We start from the raw sequence: 19,271 nt of genomic DNA, 5'->3' as shown, positions 1-19,271 counted from the left end.
TAAATGCTTATGCTGCATTACACATTTTGCAGTAAAGTAATTCTTCTTAGCAGCTATCATGTCTTTCAGATATCTTCTAGAATCTGTTATTGTTCTTTCCATCACATTGAGCACTGTGAATTAGGTTATAAAAAAATAAGTTAAAAGTAATAACCTCATTTTTTCAGAAACTCAAGATAACCATCAGACTGATGCCCTGAATTTTTTGCAGAGGTAAGTTTTTTTAGGCATACATAAGCATTTTTAGTTTTGCTTCTATTGTTTTGAATGAATGTCAGTACTATATTAGCAGGAATCTGTGGGAAAATCTGCATGATGCCTGCTTGCACTATACCCACTTCATTACAAATTTTATTACTCATTTTAGTGAGCTCTAATCTAGGTTATTATGCCACACCCATCATCATAAGAATGCATGTTAAGTGTATCAGAAGTACTTTGTTCTTCATCTTTTCTCAGTTTCAATATATAAAAAATGAGAAGTCACACCTGACATTCAAGAAATTAAAAGAATTATAAAGGCATGCTAAGAAAAGCCTAGCGCAGCAATAATATATAACACTTGATATGAACGGTGGACATATACATAGTTAATCTCCATCTATCAATAATTAATTCCTGACCATGAGAGAAACAGCAGTGACAACTCCCTATCCCTAATTAACTTTGACTTACTGCAGAGGTAAATACACCAGGGATTTTGCTCAATGGTTCTGCTTGAGCTTCTCAAAGCATTGTACATACTAAGCAGCCCCTCTACAGAAAAGATGATTTAAAAGATACATCTAAGTGTCTTGTATTTTATATGGTCACCCATATTTCAAATCAACTATTACAAGTTAAAAATAGAAATGATATAGTTTCTGCCACAGCCTGTTAACATCTCTGAGGTCAAAAGTACATACTATAAAAATTCTCTTATTTTAAGAAAAAAAATTATAGGAACTTTTTTAAGTTTCTGTTACAGTTTGAAAGGCAAAAGAACTATTCTCTACAGCAGTGAATGAAAATGTATTCTATTCCCAACTATGTTTTGCACAGGAGAAATAAAGAAATTTTTAGGCTAATAGGGGAAAAGGTTTTCTTTTGATATATGATTTACACATATGACTAGAGAAAAAGAGTTTGGATTCTAGCAACTTCAGTTTTGTAACTAAGTATCCACAGACTGTCCTTTAATTTGATGGAAAAAGTAAAACAGCAGAAAGATGTTCTCGGTATGATACAGGTTCGTCGTGCTCTAACTTGTTACAGGATGAAAGCATATTCTCTAAACACCGTATTCCGATAGCTCAAATTCCAGGAAAGGCCTAGCACCCAGTGCTTTCCACAGACTGGCTCCAAGTAGCTCCCTGGTCAGTTTTCTCAGTCCCCTTTAAGTCATCTACTGAAGGCTTTTGCCTATCAATAACCAACTAGTTATACAAATTTTGACTATATAGGGAAATACTTGTACCATCTTTTTTATTACATTGATCTCATTAAAAAATAATGAGTACTGGTATCAAATGATACTCTCAACAGGTATATGCAGGTAAGACAGATCATCTGCTAACAGTGCAGTTTTGCAAAAAGAGAAAAAAGCAATATAAAAAATAATTCCAAGCACACAGACAACTCAGTATTTACAAAAACATGAAGTCTTTCAATACATTATAAAATAACATTGTTAAACCAGAACTATCCAAACTGTGGGAATTTTAATTCAAGGGTGTACACAGGTATGACAGCATGGGCTGTAGCCAACCAATTGCACCAAATTACAGATGGAGAACAAAATCATTTCCTAATTTAAACAACCAGTCACTCTGGTCAAAAATTCCAGTGGATATAAAAGTTGGCCCCAAGCATTCTCCATTCTCTCCCTGAGCCCTGACTGTAGTATTTGCTTCAGACACCAGCATTTTTTTCCAAAAGTTAAAATAATACATATCTAAGTAGTTTCTGTGCAGCAACTGTAAGAATGGCCAGAGTGATTAAAAAAATGCTACTGAACAACTGCAGTTAAGAGTTTTATAAAGTAAATAAAGCATATTCAGATTAGAATTTAGCATTAGATTAAAGCCTGGGTTGCTTAAATGACTTCACTTTATTCCAGTACATTTAAAACAAATCTTGAAAGCAATAAAATTAATAGTTGTGTTAGCTGCAAGTCTGAGAACTTGTAGAAATTTAGAAGATTCATCTGATCAGTTAAGTAGAAGGTGATTTATTATGATTGTCTTGTGAACAACAGAGCTAATTACAGTGTTAATATAAGGACAACTTTAATCTCGGGGTGTGAGAAAGCAAAAGTATGAAAGTATTTCTGTAAAGTTTAGGTCATGTGTTCTACTAAAGAAGCAGCATTTCATAACAGCTGTAAAAAAGTCTTCTAGGGTGTGGAGAAAACTTCATGTTTAAAACGTGATTACCTCACCACACCCAGAAGGTGTGTACACTTTAAACCATTACTTCATGTCTTGCCTCACATTATCATCCACGTGTGAATGATGTAGCACAGCACATAATGGGTTATGTAAATTGTGGTTACTAGTTTTTAACTTCTAGGGGGAGGAAGCATGGAGAAACCACAAGGTTTTATGTGCTTCCCAGTGGAGTTTTGTTCTTGTCAAATGGGTAGAAACTGGAAGCTATGTACAATTTCACTATCCTTCCTTGATACAAAAATCAATACCCTTAATTTATCCTAAAAAGGATGAAATAAAAAAGCTATTTGTTTTAGTACTTATGATGAACACTTTACTCTGATCACTGCTTTCTACGTGTAAAGAAACTGAACTAGTACATGCTTATAAACAAATTTTAAAGCATTTTTTTATATAGAAGAACCATTTTGTTTTTTCCCCCTCCCAGAAAATTTAGAATAAGAAACAAATAAAAGCTTTAACTAAAATTAAAAAATGTTTAAGTGCTCAAATGCAGAGTATACTGATCCCACACGTTATGAGGAAGAAATATCTGCCTATTATCTACAAAGCTGAGGTTTCTAAAGAATAGCTCAGTCTCTTAAGTTGCTCAAAAAAAAAAAAAAAAAAAAAAACACCCTTGAAGATCCCCCTCACAAGTATTTTCTTAGATACACAGTATAGTATTGTCAGGTATCTCACTTGCCTAGAAAGACTTTTTCCTGCATTTACACAGGACAAATGCTTTATTGGTTCCAATGAATACTGTTAAGGCAATCTAGATCTCCCTCTGCTGGCAACGCAAATAATATACAGTCATTCCACCAGTAGGTCCTTCATGGAGAGAATTAAAGAGGAAAAAAAGGTTAGAACAATAAGCACAATTATAACACTTCCAGGTGTGTCCTCTGAGGAGACTGCATTCTCCAGATTATGAAAACTGAATGACACAGTGGCTTTTTGAAGTAGCTAAAATAATTTTAATAATTTCTTGATCATAAAAACTAAAAACACAAGTTGTGACCTTTCCTAAAATATTCATCATTGTTCATCTTCACTTTAATCAGCTTGTTTTTCTAATTATCTTCAACAGCTATTTTCCAAAAATCAGCATTTTGATGGTTTAGGACTCCAATTAAAAATCTTTTTATAAAAACTCATTTATTAAACCTCTGTACACAAAAATGAACAGGTATGTACAGTAAGTCTACATGAAGGGAGATGTTACAAAAGATATAGTGTTACTTAAAATTGACCCACATAAATAATTTATAAAAATATTTGAAATGGTGAAGATAATGCTGGTAGTCCCTGATTACTTCCATCCAATTGCCAGGATTTAGATGTGGGAAATCTTTACGTTCACCTTTTTTAAAAAATTCTGAATATATTAAACTTATCTACAGGATAATTAGCAAAATGTATAAAGTATAGGTTATTGTACAAAGAACAGATTAAAAAAAAAATCACGGATCCACCTGAAACTCAAGGACAATATAAATCTTAGCCAAAGTAATGAACACCAACCCATAACTTGTTCGAGTTTCATGTATTGGCAAATAAATTGTTCTTAACAAATCAACAAGTCTTGTTATTCCTTAGTGGAAGGATATGGGAAATTCTTGTATATTTTCTGGCAGCATTGGTCTGGTCAGTATTGAAGCCCTGCACTGACTACAGATCCAAGGAAGACCAGAGGAAAAGCTGTATTTTTCCAAAGTTTCTCCTTCCCACGAAAGGATGAAGATTATCTAACTTTGTAAAACTGGAGGAGGAGAGAGAATGGTGTAGGGATTTGGACATAACAGAACAAAGGAAGACCAGTTAAGAGGAGGGCTTTTTCTTTTGCTGGTTTCTAGGGGAATTTTTTAAAACACTTCGTATGCGGAGATAAACACCTGTTGATTCTGCCATATTTTCAAATTCAAATGGTGTTATTCCCACAGCAAACTTGCTCATGTCAGGAACAGGACTGCAGTTTTTTGCAGATGATTCAGTGCTTGTGACCACCTGATTAATACCCGTATTTCCTCCATTGGTAACCTCCGCTTTGGGAGCAGGGGTGGTGCTATCCAGCATGCCTTCAGAATCTGCATTATCAGGACTTTCCTTTAAATTAAATGAACTGTCCCCTGAATTAGGACTAGTTTTAGAATGTTCATTTCCTGGTACCTGTGTGCTAATGTCAGAAAACTTGGTTTCCACTGTAATAACCTTGTCAGATGATCTTACTTCTGCAACAAGATCTACTTCATTTCTAGATGGTGATGATGTAACAGAGCTTCCAGTTAAAGGTGTATCAACAGGAATATCAGAGTCACTGTTTGTGCTTTCTGCCTGCTCTAGTGCTGCCCAAATTAATCGCTGCTGTTCCTCTAGCTCTTCTAAAGTCAGAGTATCCTCATCCATGGTTGAGTCCACTATTTTTGGCTGAGAAACATCACTGGAAAGAGTCAATGATGGAGTAGTCCTAGGAAGAGGAGGGGTAGTGGGCATTGGAGGTTGAGGTGGTGTAGAATTTAGTGGAGTAAGTGGAGGTGTCCCTCGTGGTAAAGGAGGGGGAGTTGAACTCGATGGAGGCCCAGGTGGCAGCGGAGGTTGGAACTGAAAACTGTTATGAGTTTGAGATCTTTGTGATGCTTCCAGATCTAGAAACAGATGAAAGGCATGTATTACAATCTGAAATCTGTGCAGGGCAAGTTTCAGAGTACCAATGCTCTGATTAACTAGCAGACTTATGCCTTCTCAGCCCTGGTTTTTAACCAATATGGAGCAAGCCTTTTGAGTTTCAACATTCACTGAAACAGTTTTTGTACTTTAACGGTGGTGGTCATTCAAGAAAGAAAGAAAAAAAATAAAGGAAAGAAAGAAAGAAAATAAAGAAACTACTCCTGAATGAATTTAACAAGCTCCTTCCCTACTGAGATACAATGAAGTACCTTCCCTCAAAGGAAATCAAGAAGAAAAGCCAGAAGCTTCAACAGCTATTCTAACACTGAAGCAACATTCTAAAGCCTCTTAAATATGATTTATTTTTAAGAAGTTGTGAATCACCATTTCATCAAAGTATTTTAGGATTTGGAGGTCTTCATAACAGGACTATCTTTAGGATACACATAAAGTAAAGAGATTGGAATTGTTGACCTAGCATTTCAGTTACTTTGAGCACATCTAAAAATCTCCTGCTTGTTACTGGAAGATACAGAAATCACAGTAATAGAGAATGCTTTTTGTAGAGACCCAAATGCAACTATAATAGGACACCGTTAGTTTATATCGGTAGTTACCATAAGTACCAATACTGAATACTAACACTTTGGTTTCTACACTGACATTTCAATTCAGAGCAAGTTATTTTGAAAACAAAAAGGGGAGGTAAAAAAAGGCAGAATAACTATACCAGAGTCTAGGTCCATGTCAGCTGCTGGTATCTCCAAGTTGTCTTCTTTTGGTCGCTTTGAACGATGAGAGCTTGACTGTGTTGCAGCCCTTTTATTGCCTAATTTTGTACTTGACTGAAGAGAAGTTACCAAGGAAGACAAAAGAAATTAGAATTAAGTCATACCAGGTAACATTTCCTGCTACAAGAATATCTTCAAAGCAATTGCATAATTAAGCAATTGCTTGGTGACCCAGTTTGTAAACTAGACATTGAAATTTGAGGTTTAATGCAACTGAACAGAACAGTAATTTTGTTTAAGCAGCAAAGAAAAGGATTTTCTGCATGCCTCACACAGGATTAAGATCAAGTTTCCACCTGAACACCTGTATCTTGTAAGACTGTCACAATACAAGTATCGCCTATTCCTTCACAGTAAGTTTTGAATTCGAATTCCCCACATGCTAGTGCTGACTGAATATAGAACACATCTTTGTGCTTACCTAGAAGTATTCGACAGTAGACAAAACTAGGCTAGAGTAACGTTAGAGAAGATCTGAGAATGTGAGAGGACTCAGTTAATGCATGTTTTCTTAAGTCACTATAAGATTACTGTTAATCATGCCTATGGCAACTTATTATGGAAGTCTAGAACTTAGCAGATGCTTTTAGTCTTTTTACTTTTTTAGGAGAGAAAGGCCAAGATACAGACTACCTTACTGGTTCACTGGAGTGCAAAGCCACTAGCACATTAAGAGAGTTTACTATAAAACTAATAAAAGCATCAGTTTCACGTTTTGTAGTGTCCATAAGAAAATCTATTCCCTTGTGCAAAAGGCATAAGAGATCATTGCTGTCAATACTAACTAAAAGATTTCCTTAGATAGCGTTTTTGTGCATGTATCTGTGTGCATGGATAACACTGAGACATATTCACCGCATGAAAATTAGAAAGGTAGTTAGCAAAAACATCCTTCTGTTGAGATGGCTGCATGGGTATGGAACCAAATATCCGCCATTCCTACAGCAAAAAAGAGAAATAAGGTTCAGGTTGCATATGGTTGGCTAATAATATGACAGTAAAACAATACTAAAATAACAAGTCAAGATGGATTAGAGTTCTCATCAAAAGCCTCATTTATCAGAGTAAACAGAACTTAAACTTGAACTTCTGGCAAAACAAGTGCTCCTTTCAACATACAAACATGAACAATTGATGCAATGTACTGTGACTAGCCAGTAGTAGTAAAAACGGTCATCTTTGGTAACTACGAAGGGGTTAACACGACATTTCATAGTCTTCAACATTTGTAACACAACTACAGACTTCCCTCTGAAATGAGCTTTCAGAGAAGAAGGTATACTTTGAACAATACATCATTTCTTAATGAAAAATTGTGATAAGCTTTAAAGGACAGAGCTTTGAGTAAGAACTATGAACAAAAAAACACATTTGGAGGCCATTAAGTTGGCAAATGGAAAGCTGAAAAAGAAAATATACGAGTTATTTTTAATGGACAGGCATCAACATCAATGATGAAGCTTGTTACTAAGAATATGTTAAACTGCTCTTGAAGATAAAGTTTGGCAGCAAAGGTCATAAAAGATTCCTTTTCTGAATAAAAATGTCAGTCACAGAATGTAACGCTATTACTTTGCTAAAAGCGATTAATGTTACTCCATATGCTGCTTAGAAAGCAGAGGACAGTCACTTACATCTGGGATCCCACTTGGAGTAGACATATTAAAGCCTGGATAGTTTATCAACTTAGAGACATCGTAAGTGACACATTTTGGGTGATGGGATCCTTCACCTTCTGCTTCACCATCATCTATAACAAAATATAATTATTATGGATGCTAATAAAGAATGTTACTGAAGAAATCCACAGCTTTAGGAACACAGTTTTGATTTTTGGAAGGTAAGTATTGATAGAAGACTTTTCAAACCAGTAGGCAATAACAGTGACCAAATCTCAGATATACGCATGCAACCTCCCTAGAACCCTAACTGGATATTCATAATGCTACTACTCCAAATCTGCCATTAGTAGCCTCAGAATTTGGCTTCAGGACTGTGCTCTGCTGTGTCAACAGCTCATGTTTTCTCTTGGCAGGGACCTAACAGAGGTGGAAGCAATTACAGTCTTGTTGTCAATGGGACAGTCAGGTTTGTCCTCCAACACTGGAAAGGCTGGATGCCCTGACAGTAAGGCCCATCCAAATTGATGCAATTAGAGAAGAAAACTATCTGCAAAACAAACACTAGTTCTATACTTTGCTGATAGTCTGCACCTAGTGAGTTTTTATTTAGAACAAGAAACCAGGAAAGCAACTGATAAAGGACACTGTTAGCCAATTATGAAATAACAAAGGAAAAATCTTCTGATAGCAAGTAACAAAACATGATCTGTTTCCATGTTCTAGAGAGGTGGCGTAAGTGTTGGTTATTAGTAAAAAGCTGATAAACTACTTCATGGCAAGTGAGCTTTCAAGAAATAGGTTTGTTGCTCACTGGTCTTCAAGTTGCCTAGTTTGATTTTGGAATCTTGTTGAATTTTAAGAAGTGAGATGGCTTCTTTCATGAACCGTAAAACAAAGAGAAGCTGTAAACTCATAGAAAGGAACATGAGGAAATTTGACAGCAGACTATTTGGAGGTCTTAGTTCCATCCACCCACTCTCATGTTCTGTCATCAGTTGTTAAGTAAGGTGGTGTTGATAAAAGAGTGAAATCATATGGACAAAGATTCTTCACCCCTGCAATTCTGTCACAAGAGTTGTTTTGTTGTCAGAGAATGGCTAGATAAAAACAGAGTATTTTTGCATGACTGTAGACAAGAAAATTTGATTTACAACATTCTCACTCTTTTGTGAAGACAGAAGTTCACAAACTAGATACATTACTGCCTTTGAAATAGGATGAAGCAAGTAAACTGCCTGCATACTGAGAACTGCATTCCCACTGCATATTCCTTACCTTTTCCATCATAAAGCGCAAGGCCTGAGTGCTCCATTTCAGCCTCTTTGAGCCAACCTGGAGGATAACCCAGCTGACGCATGCGATATATAAACGGAGGAAGACTCTTATCTGTGACACCAAGTGCATCTTGAAGTTCTCCACTACATTACGAAAACAAAACGAAAACAAAACGAAAACAAAACGTCTTCCAGTAAGTCTATAACTGAGTTTCAAAGGAAGCAAGTTATATTTTGTTGAATCTTGAACTACCAAGTAAAATCATTTTAGTTTTAGAAACTCAATAGATGTTGGTTGTTAGAAACTTCAGTTATTTCTGGAATTGACAGGATAAAGTCAAAAACAGCACTGATATTGAAGAAACTTTGTAATACTTCAGTTTAGACAATAAGTGCAGGTATGTTTAAATATTTTATATTTACTGATGATTTGTTTAGACTGTCACAATTATATGACAACCTTTTTATATATATAATTTGAACACAAAGAAAGAGACAGTGAAAGAATCTCAAAGACTAAAATTTTCAGAATCTTACATTCATCTTTAATTATCAAGAACCTATTATATTTATAATTCTCCCTGTGAAAAGAGTTGCAGTAGCAGCCAAAGAGCAAAATCTATCCCCCTACATCAGAGAAAATGTCATGGGAAAAGGATAAATTATTACGCCAGACATGAGAATTTTGAGATTTTTCATTGGAAAACTATCTGAGGAATTTATTAAATACAAATTCATTCAGCAAACAAATTTGAACATAATAGACCCTTAGTTAAGATTAGCAGATTGACTTACAGAACTCTACAAAGCAACATTTGGCATTCTAAAGGTAGGAAAGTTATTCCACAAAAGCAGTGCAATAATTAACGGCAGGAAAAAGAAATACCTAATTACTCCTGGTTTAAATTTTCCAAATCTCTCTTCTACTTCTTCTGCATGATAACGCTGCTGAAAATTCTGATTGCTTGCTTCACCACAAGCTTCCAAATACTCCTTTCTCTTCTCACTTATACGAGCAGCATTTCGTGGCTTAAAGATAATGTGGTTGGAAAAGTTTAATTTTGGACAATTTACAATTTATGCATGCCTTCACCCAACATAAAACCTCTTTGCCCCGAGCTTTTTTAATCCTTTATCACACATCCAAGGTGTAATTACAGTTGTAATTAAAGTTAAACAGGAAAAAAAAGAAGTATTTACATTTGAGCTAGCAGATTTCTAAAACAGGAAGAAAGACTGTTCAAACTGGAAAGTGTTCCTGTGTAAGCAACAGGGGATATTCAAACCATTACGCTAGGAAATTCATTTACATGCTGATTTAGTATTTTAGTGTATATATAAAGTTACATATATGCAGAGGTATGACTTACTGTGTAGGTTACATGTATATTTAATCAATATAAGTAACTCTTTCTTGACCCTGACCACTGCATCTTATTGTTATTTATTTAGTGTTGCAGTTGCACTGAAACATTTTTGGAGAGGGGCAGTCTTTTGAATACTGATGTAGAGTTTACCTTTGGACAGTCTTTCATTTGATGGTCTTCAGAACCACAATTGAAACAATGAGGTTTTGGCCTGTTTAAGAAATGCCCAAAATATTATTAAGTTTGAAAATCATTCTGCAATGTTAAATGCAATTAAGTCTTTTAAACTTGTTGGATTTTCAGTCTTAGATTTGGAAAGAAAATATATTAAGCATTACTTGCTGATTTCACATGCTGTCTTCTGCTTTTCTGAAATTAGCTATTTAATATGAATCTTGAAAACAGAATAAAGTTTTGTTTATTTGATGGTCCTAAGTAGAATACAAGGACAGAGGGAAAAAAAAAAAAAACATGCACAGTCCTGCAAAAAATAAAAGAATGCATGACTGCATGTGGAGAAGGAGGAAAGAGAGAAGAGAACTAGAGAGATAAAACAGTACTTCCAGATAGAAATGGAGTTTTTCTATCCTATAGAGTAGAAATTATTCCTTTAAGAGCAAGTATAATAGTCACAGAATAATTCAGCTTAATCTCAGGTGGTCTCTAATCCCCTAATCAAAGCACAGTCAGCTATGAGCAGCCTAGTCTGCTCAGAGCTTTATCCAGCTGGGCCTTGAAAATGTCAAAGGATGGAGACTGCAAAACCTCTCTGGGCAATTTGATCCTATACTTGACTGTCCTGGTCAAGGAGAAATGGTGAAAAAGGTTTTCCTTATATCACATCATGCTGCAGATAGAAGAGTATTCACTAAAGGATTTCGGCTTTCGATTAAATACAGAAACATTTGCTTAGATAGCATCAAGAACAATGCAAACAAACCCTGTATTTTAAAGCTTATGCTATCTCAAAAGGTAGGAAAGAGATGTTAAACAGTACTTTTCACTCTAGAGTACAGCCCTCATCTTATTACGTCTGTAGTATAGCAATATCTCTATTACTTTTCTCATGCTTTTATCATCAGAGGTCTTACTGTTCTTACAATAGTTAGAATCAGTTACCGGTAGAAGTAAGTAGGAGAGTATGAATTGGAAGGTTCTGGTCCACAGACTGAAGAAATTACACATATTGTGAAATTGCACACTGAAAATCTTGAAGTGAGTCTGACTACAAATGGAATTGCAGTTGGCTTCAAGTTTAGTTTTTCTTGTAAATTGATGTCATGGTAACAAGCACGTTTGACACTGGGGGAAATTGCAATCTGTTACAAGATTTTAGAGAAAGATTTCTTTTCCTGAATATTCACTTGTATCAAATAAGGAGAGGAAACAGAAGGGGACACTAACGCGTGACACAAAAACAAATATCCAGGATAACTCTCCAAGTCTTGAAGACTAATTAGATTAAAAAAAAAGGTGCATCATCTGCTTCACATTTACATGCAATTCAAATAAAAATTTTCTGTGGTGATTCAAATACTTTCTCATCATCTCATTATCATAAGCACAACAGTTAAGTCTGCTTTTCCTTCAAACTGTAGTATTTCCACCCAGAACAGAGAAGTTTAACTCAGCATGCCCCTTTGTCTTTGAATTTTCCAATAAAAGCTTGTGTGTTCTCCAATGCATCTGAAATCAATGACTTCTGATGCTATCAAGACCATACAAGCTATCACTAGGAAATTCTATTAACTTTACTTTTCCCCTCGTAAAAGCCATAAAACCAACTCCAATCTGTCCTAAGAGCCCAGAAAATAAGTCAGACAGGAGTTGTTCTACAAAACACGCAGTACTATGATAGCAGACCAGTGCAAGAATGACAAAGCATCATTAATAAGACAAGCAACAGAAGACCAGAGCATAAACAACTTCAGGAAGTTTCTTACACATTGATTTTAGGTCCTGTCTAAAAAAACGCAAGGGACCACAAAAACCCTCTCACTGCAGCTCAGCACTGGTTTATGTAATCTGAACTAATTTCTTAAGTATATTCAATAGTTTAGTATACTAGGGAATAATCACAGTGTACATCTGAACTTTTCAGCTCAAAACTTTATATTCAAGAAGAATACAAACCTTTTTGGTTTTACTTGTATTTCTTGTCCTTCTAGGGAGAGAATCTGGCTGAAAACTTGCTGATATCTTTAGATTTCAATAAGGAACTGCTACTGGATGAAGCAAAATTTCAATCTCATTTAAAATACGAATAAAAAGCTAGTAGTGCTTTTACTAGAATACTGACTCTACTGATTAAGTTACAGATGGGTGCTCAGTATAAAGTCTATACTTCAGAAGTACAATCCACTGTAAACTATTTTCTAAGATGCGTTTATGTAGTTCCCTTCTATCTCATTTCTACCTAATAACCAATTTCGATCTCCTTCCACTGCTAGACTGGAATCCTCTTGTTTAGAGGCAGAAATTTCACATTTATAATTGTGATATACTACTTATCAGTCTTATGAATATTACAGACCTCAAAAAAATTAGTAATAGATTCTGGCAGAATTTCCACAATATAACCCACTCCTCAAGTGGGTAAGGCCAGGGCACATTACTTGCTTTGTGATTGCAACATGTCCATTGTTCTGCCCACTCAACTAGAAACCTACAAGGTGAGGAGAGGGTCCCAAGGGAATCGACCTGGGAAAAGGCTAAACAGGATCAGCAGAGTTCAGAAGCAGGGCAGTGCTCAAAATCTAACAGCTGCTTTTAAAAAGAAAAGCATTTGTCAGACACTAGCCAAACTGACACACTGAGTGTACTACTTCAGTCTCGTATAGTCATGGTACCTGATACACCATTTAATTAATTACTAAGGACTATGGGAGCTCTAAAGAAAGGTGCGATAAGCATATTCAAAGCTAAGATGACAGACAGGAAAGTTTAGTCACACTAAACTTTGCATTTTAGGAGAAATTCCCTCGCTGGACATTAATTCCTTTATTTAGAGGTTGGGAGAGGATACAAATACCATTTGAAGAGCAGAATTTACTTAATGCACTACAACAGAGGCAGCTTTTGAAATGTAAGATTGCAGCACAGTGCATACACAGTCAAAGGCAGGCACAAGAAAACCCAAGTAAGCCAGCTCATAAATTTAGATCCTTGTCAGATACAAGTCATGTTTAACACTAGCGACTGACCTTTATCACTAGTTATTGCAGAAATTAAGTGTGAAACATTTTTTTTTCCTGACTTTGAGGCAGAAGCAATGATAGGAAACTAAGGAAATAAGATTACTTGAAAAAAAACTGAACAATTTCTTGTCCACCTTCTTTGTCATTGAGGACTACAATATTGAAAAAAAAAAAAAAATCTCCAACAGTTCTCTCACTCCCATCTCTCAAATACTGGCTTTAAGAAATAGCAAAGAGCCAACTTTGTAATTTAAGATGTAAGTTAAGAGGATGTAAATTAAGAACATTTCATAATTAAGTTTTGTTAAGAGATTTTCCCTTTAGCTCCCAAATTTGGCTAAATCACCTCAGAGCGTACTTGAGTTTGCCAAGCCCCTAACAGACCTTACAAAGACACATCTGATCATACACTGACCCAAACAATTCCACAATTCAAAAGATGAATTTACAGGGATACGGTATTTAATCTTCCCAAACATAACAGTCTTCTAAAAATCAACAAGCCAATCATATCAAAATATTTACATATTTTGAATTAAAAAAGTCATTAATTATTCATTAAAATTTTTCATCTATATCTGATATGGCTTAGATAAAAACATAAAATTTACCAAACAGAATCAGAGTTCAACTCTACGTACTAGCACACTCTGGAGTTAATAAACAGAAAAAACCCTTGTTTTAGCAAACAGGATACTTAGGTATTTCCCATCCTTCTGTCAGCTGTGGATTCTCATTTAATATAGGCTGTCCCAGTTTATCAAGACAAAAATTGGTAAAATATAGAACACTTCCTACAACCTGTAGAAAAAAAGTCAGAAAATTGTCAGAAACATGTCAGTATTTAGGTCAGATTATCTGGTAACATTTTCAGAAATTTGCAATGCTTGCTTCCAGAATTTCTTCCCCACTCTGCAACAATTTTCAAATAATACATGCCCACTTCTGTACAAATCACCATTTTTCTTATGATGTGGCCAAAACATACTGAATTGGATTGTTATTACATCGATAAATGAAATTTAGCAGTAAGAGTTCACTTTAACGGCACTCTACACTGAGTATGTAGAAGAGACAGTTAGACCTACCATTGAAGGGTATATAGTTAAAACTTACACTGAAGGCTTCCTTCATTTTTTTAATGGAATTTGAGTTTGTTGCTTTAGAGTCCTCTTCCAAAAGGACACTGGAGGGCTGAAATGAAAAGCAAAAGTGCAAATAAATAATTTTAAAAAAATGTAAAAGGGAGAGTTTCACAACTCCTAAATTACTGAAGTATATACAAGTCACAGCTGATGGAATACAGCTTCTACTTTAACCATGACCAAACATATATTAGCTTAATAGTAGAATGAGATATCCATGTTAATCATAATGCTTTATACAGTTCAAATTATGACACAGCTCATTTCTAATCATCTTTTTTGATAATGAAAAATAAGCTACATAACATCTTTATTCTTAACTCAAAAGCTGAAGAGAAATATGGAGAAGTATGTCATTCTGCCTTATTATTCAAAACAAACCATAAACAGGAACGTACAAAAAAAATACAAAATCTAAACTAAGAGAAGAAAGTAAAAATTTCAGTATTCTGCTGTTTATCTATACTCTTCTATAGTATTTGGCCCAGCTTTTGAGTCTATCAGAAAATGATATGCAAGTTTGTATCTTCATTTTTTTCTTGATTATTTAAATCAACTCATTCACTTTGCTTTTGCACAGATTTCAACAGGATTATAATAGCATTATAAAGGCAGAAAGGATATATTCATTTAGTCCTCTATTTTTGAAAGAAATAATTTTTACAACATGTATTTGATAGAGTTAGATGATTTGCAATTAACTTGGAAGTTGGCTAATTAGCAGCATTAGTATTTCAATATCACCCCTACAAAGATACAAGGGAAGCAGCCCCTAATCACAGCTTCAAAGTACCTGTGGCTTAACATTGAAGTGGGTTTTTTCTGGTTCAGATCTCTGTTGCTCTTCATATTTCTGAACTAAATTAAAAATAAAATCTTCAATTTCTTGATGATATTGCCTGTAGCAAAGTGAGAAAAATATACAGAGATGGAGAAATAAGTGCAAGTTATGGACAGAAAAACTTTTTTCATGAGTTTGAACCTAGTGCTTTTATCTATGAACGTTTCATAAGTCACCAAATGGACTGTGAAATGATCTTGCAGGAGAAACGTAAATATTTCAAGCAATAGGGCTTATATATTAGATTAAGCAAAAAAGTTGGCTGTTGGGAAGAAAGGGTTGCTGGGGGAAGAGGAGAGGCTCAAAAAGTTAGAAGTAGCAGGAAGATCTCTCTAACTGTTGTAATTTTACAGTATTTCACCCTTTTTGTGAAAATTTTGGTTATGAAAAATTATGAACATGAGTTCAAGTTTCTTAAAAGAAACATCAAAAAAATCCACCCTCAAACCCTCAACCAGTTCTTTATCAGATATTCAAGACACTAATGGCATTTTCAAAAAAAGTTAAAGAATGCTATGTAACAAGAATACACCTACAAAGAACATTAAAATTTACAGTGTTTGAAACAAGAAGTGAGCAAGACTGAAACATATGCCAGATTTCTTTTTTTTAAGCAGAAGAATCTAGAAAAGGGATAGTCAACTCTACTTCTCTCTTCTTCCCACTTCTCAACAACACAAATGTCTTAGCCTTCTTCTCATGCAAGCATCATCACAGAAATGCAGAGCTGCTTATTCAGGGTAAGAAGTCAATCTGATTAAAACATCTCCCTTCCATGAATCTCCGTACTACTAGATCAATACTAAGCTAGTAGACAAAGAAAAGCAGGGAAAAAAAAAAAAGTTTGCAGTGTCTGGTGGTAGTGTCACCTTACGTTAATGACAAAACTACGCCTTCAGAGACAATTTCTTCAAGTCTTGCAAAATATACCACTACCAGCAGAGTTGAGATTTAAACTAAAGGACAGCTGAAACTCAAACTAAAGGATCAGCACAGTCAACTGCAATAATGTAGAAGGCAACATCCAAGCATCTTTTGTTTTGCTAGCTTTGGTTGATTTAGAGACTGACTAGAGAAGGAAGACATGCCCTGCACTACTATCTTACTTAAACAGTATTTTCTCAAAAGCACTTTAAAATTGAGTATGAACTAATGATGAACTTGCACTGCACTGGTAGGCAGTTTAATTAGTGTATATTTGGGTACATTGAGAAAAAATAGATTACTGAAATAGAAATGGAGTTGAACATACTAGATCTTGCTGAATTAAATATTCACAATCCAACTTTAACAATTTGTCACTGAATATCATGTGTACTTCAAGTAAATACTGATATATCCAAACCAAAAACAAATGAACAAGTAAACAAAAAAAAAAGCAGCCCAATTTCCTGCCAGGATTGCTTTTTGCTTGGCAAGAGAAAGTACTTACTTTGAAATGACATTGTTCATAAATAAAATCTGTAACAGAGGCCCATCATATTTAGAGCTGTCCACTGAAATTCCACTAGAACAAAGATACAGACAATGGTTACCTTACTAGCTTTACTGCAAGTTGTTCCTATCCATTTTATCACAACAAAAAGACTCTATTCCAAAGAGCACACAGAGAAAAGCTTGGCCAATACAAGTTCTGTTCTTTTAAGAGTTTCTTCTATCTAGGAGAAGAGGCACAAACACAATCTTTCTACATGGGAATATTGCAAAAGACTGAGCTCAGGCAACTACTACCTCTGTTCCAGAGAAGTTCTACTTTAAACATACATAGGTCACACAAAGTGCTTTTAATTCAACATTAACATACCTAGGACGAGTCAGAATATTCAGTTTCCTTTTAAGTTCTTGATGTTAACTCCTTGTTAAGGAACATTACTTCTTTCAGAATCCGCGTATATATATACATCCCTCAGTTACAAGGTTTACATACACACAGACAAAAAAGCCTCCACATTTAACAAGAATTCCACAGAATAACATACGAGGTTTCCAGTTTCTTCCATTTCACTGCATAAGGAATAATTCACAAACCCACTCGATATTAAAGAAATACAACAAGAAGCAAATATAAGAAAATAGCTGAAAAAAGGATTGGCCACGACAATCTAAACAGTAACTCATTGCATGCACTACATCTGAATTGCGAGACTAACAACATTTTAAGATATCTAAATCCACCACAAAAGAGATAACAGGCAAAAAAAAAGAGGGGGGGCGTCCAGCATTATGCGTTTTAACAGTTACTTATCCCAATACCCCAACCACCTCCTTTACGAGTAGAGACAGAAATAACCACTGACAAAACTTCGGGAAAAACTTCCTCCTAAGCGACGGAAGCAGAAACCAGAGGGAGAAGACAGCCCCCGCACCGAGCCCCGGGCTCCCGCCGGCCTTGCCCCGCGGGCTGAGCCCAGCCTCGCCGGGGCGGCGGGAAGAGCCGCAGCCCCTCAGGCTGGGGGGTCCCGGTGGAGGCGACCGCCAGCCCCCGGGGAGCAAGCGCCAAGGCTGGCCCGGAAGGGAACCGTGGCAGCGGAGCCCCCCGCCCCGCGGCTCCTTCCCCGGAGCAGGCCCTGTCGCTCCCATCAGGATATTCTCCACCCGGAGCCGCCGCACCGTCTCTTCGCAGTCCCGCAGCCGCTCGCGCAGCTCCGCCAGGGCGCCCTCGGCTCCCTCCTCCTCCTCCTCGAAGCGGAGGTGAGCCGGCGGCGGCGGCGCGTCGTCCTCCTCGAGCTGCTCGAAGAGCTCGCGGTCCCCGAAATCCACCTCAGCCGCCATCTTGAGCTGCGGCAGGAAGGGAGGGGCTTGGCGGGGCGGGGGGAACCGCCGAACGGGCAAAGGGCAGAGGGCGCCGCCGCTCGCGGCGGGCGGGCCCTCGGCCCTGGTGCGGAGCTGGAGGACCACAACTCCCAGCAAGCACTGGCCTCGGCCAGCCACCGCGGCGGCCGGCCCCGGGCCGCTTTGCACCCTGGGAGATGCAGTCTTCCCTCCGGGCGCTGGGGCGGCGCGCTGCACGCCGGGAGCCGTAGTCCGGCCAGAACAGCCTGCCCCAAAATGGGGGCCGGCCAGGGGCGGGAGGCCCTGGACTGAGTAATTCCTTTAGAGATAAACGAAAATTCAAAGATGCCCGGAATATACATTTGGAACCTCCACTTTTTTTTTTTTTTTTTTTTTTTTTTTTTTTTTTTTGGGGGGGGGGGTGGGGGGTGGGGGGATAGGACAAGAATATCTTTAAGTAAATGGTCTGCAGTACAGGCCCTGTCCTGGAGAGGACATCATGTGCTCACGCTTAGGCACTGCCTTGTATAGTGAACATGCTCAGATGCAAGTATCCTTAGACTGTAAGCTTGCTTTCCTCCTAATTACAAAGCTTAACAGTTTCCAGTACTATGAAGCACTCTTAACAATACAAACTATTAGCAAAGGGCTCATAGAAACATATCAATAGTATAAACAAGGGGGGAAAAAAAAGCTTCCCCCCACCCAACCTTGGGGGAAAAAAAATAACGAATTTGCTACACATTACTGCATACGTCAACCAAAAGAAATAAGGTTCCATTTCACCCTTGACTGCAGAAGGCAGAAAGAGCAGATCAGGAAAACAGCTATGCTACCTTGTGTTAGGCAGAGCTTATTCTCTGATGAACCAGCACATAAAAGCTGCTCGTCTATCCTCCTTCTCAAAACATAATTGTTACAGCACGGGTCATGTTAGAAATATAGATAAAGGAACGCATACAAATAGGAGAACTTAGAGATGAAGCATTGTAGCTGACATAGCCATATGATAAGCATCACCCCGAATACTAGATTCTACAAACACCATGGTAAAACCTGGTTGACTTAAGCTAGAAAGGAAATGGTAACTTTAGTCTCCTCATTTTATCTTTAAATTTATGTATATATACGCACACTCAAGCAGACTTTTGTGCTTAGATGTTTCTCAAGCTTTAACAAAAAGT

The 19,271-nt window shown here is 36.8% G+C and overlaps 1 protein-coding gene across 3 annotated transcripts; it reads right to left on the bottom strand.

Annotated features, from left to right (window-relative positions):
- Positions 1-1,447: 1,447 nt before the first annotated feature.
- Positions 1,448-18,450, bottom strand: ZCCHC8 (zinc finger CCHC-type containing 8). Of its 3 annotated transcripts, none has more exons than XM_062590087.1 (14): positions 17,904-18,450; positions 17,120-17,162; positions 16,748-16,822; positions 15,268-15,373; positions 14,446-14,523; positions 14,027-14,130; positions 12,266-12,331; positions 10,283-10,343; positions 9,652-9,794; positions 8,767-8,909; positions 7,504-7,619; positions 6,725-6,808; positions 5,809-5,923; positions 1,448-5,056 (listed from the first exon to the last, which is right to left on the bottom strand). In XM_062590087.1, the coding sequence occupies exons 1-14, from the start codon at positions 18,085-18,087 to the stop codon at positions 4,233-4,235; spliced, it is 2,142 nt and encodes a 713-aa protein (XP_062446071.1). In that variant the 5' UTR covers positions 18,088-18,450; the 3' UTR covers positions 1,448-4,232. The 3 variants fall into 3 exon arrangements, with proteins under 3 accessions (XP_062446071.1, XP_062446072.1, XP_062446073.1); XM_062590088.1 differs by having other exon boundaries at positions 17,120-17,319; positions 17,613-17,994; XM_062590089.1 differs by lacking the exons at positions 12,266-12,331; positions 14,027-14,130; positions 15,268-15,373; ... (1 more) ...; positions 17,120-17,162; positions 17,904-18,450 and having other exon boundaries at positions 14,446-14,507.
- Between the last annotated feature and the right edge of the window lie 821 nt (positions 18,451-19,271).

Source organism: Rhea pennata, chromosome 17 (assembly GCF_028389875.1).
Source record: "Rhea pennata isolate bPtePen1 chromosome 17, bPtePen1.pri, whole genome shotgun sequence".
NCBI classification, from domain to species: Eukaryota; Metazoa; Chordata; class Aves; order Rheiformes; family Rheidae; genus Rhea; species Rhea pennata.
The sequence above is the reverse complement of the archived record's forward strand: the minus strand, read 5'-3'. Positions and strand labels throughout refer to the sequence as shown.

Coding starts and splice junctions, on each gene's coding strand:
- ZCCHC8 (XM_062590087.1), bottom strand. CDS start 18,087: ATGGCGGCTGAGGTGGATTTCGGGGACCGCGAGCTCTTCGAGCAGCTC. Junction 7,620..8,766: donor TGCGCTTTATGATGGAAAAG/GTAAGGAATATG, acceptor ATTTTGTTATAG/ATGATGGTGAAGCAGAAGGT. Junction 6,809..7,503: donor CTCCAAGTGGGATCCCAGAT/GTAAGTGACTGT, acceptor TTTTTGCTGTAG/GAATGGCGGATATTTGGTTC.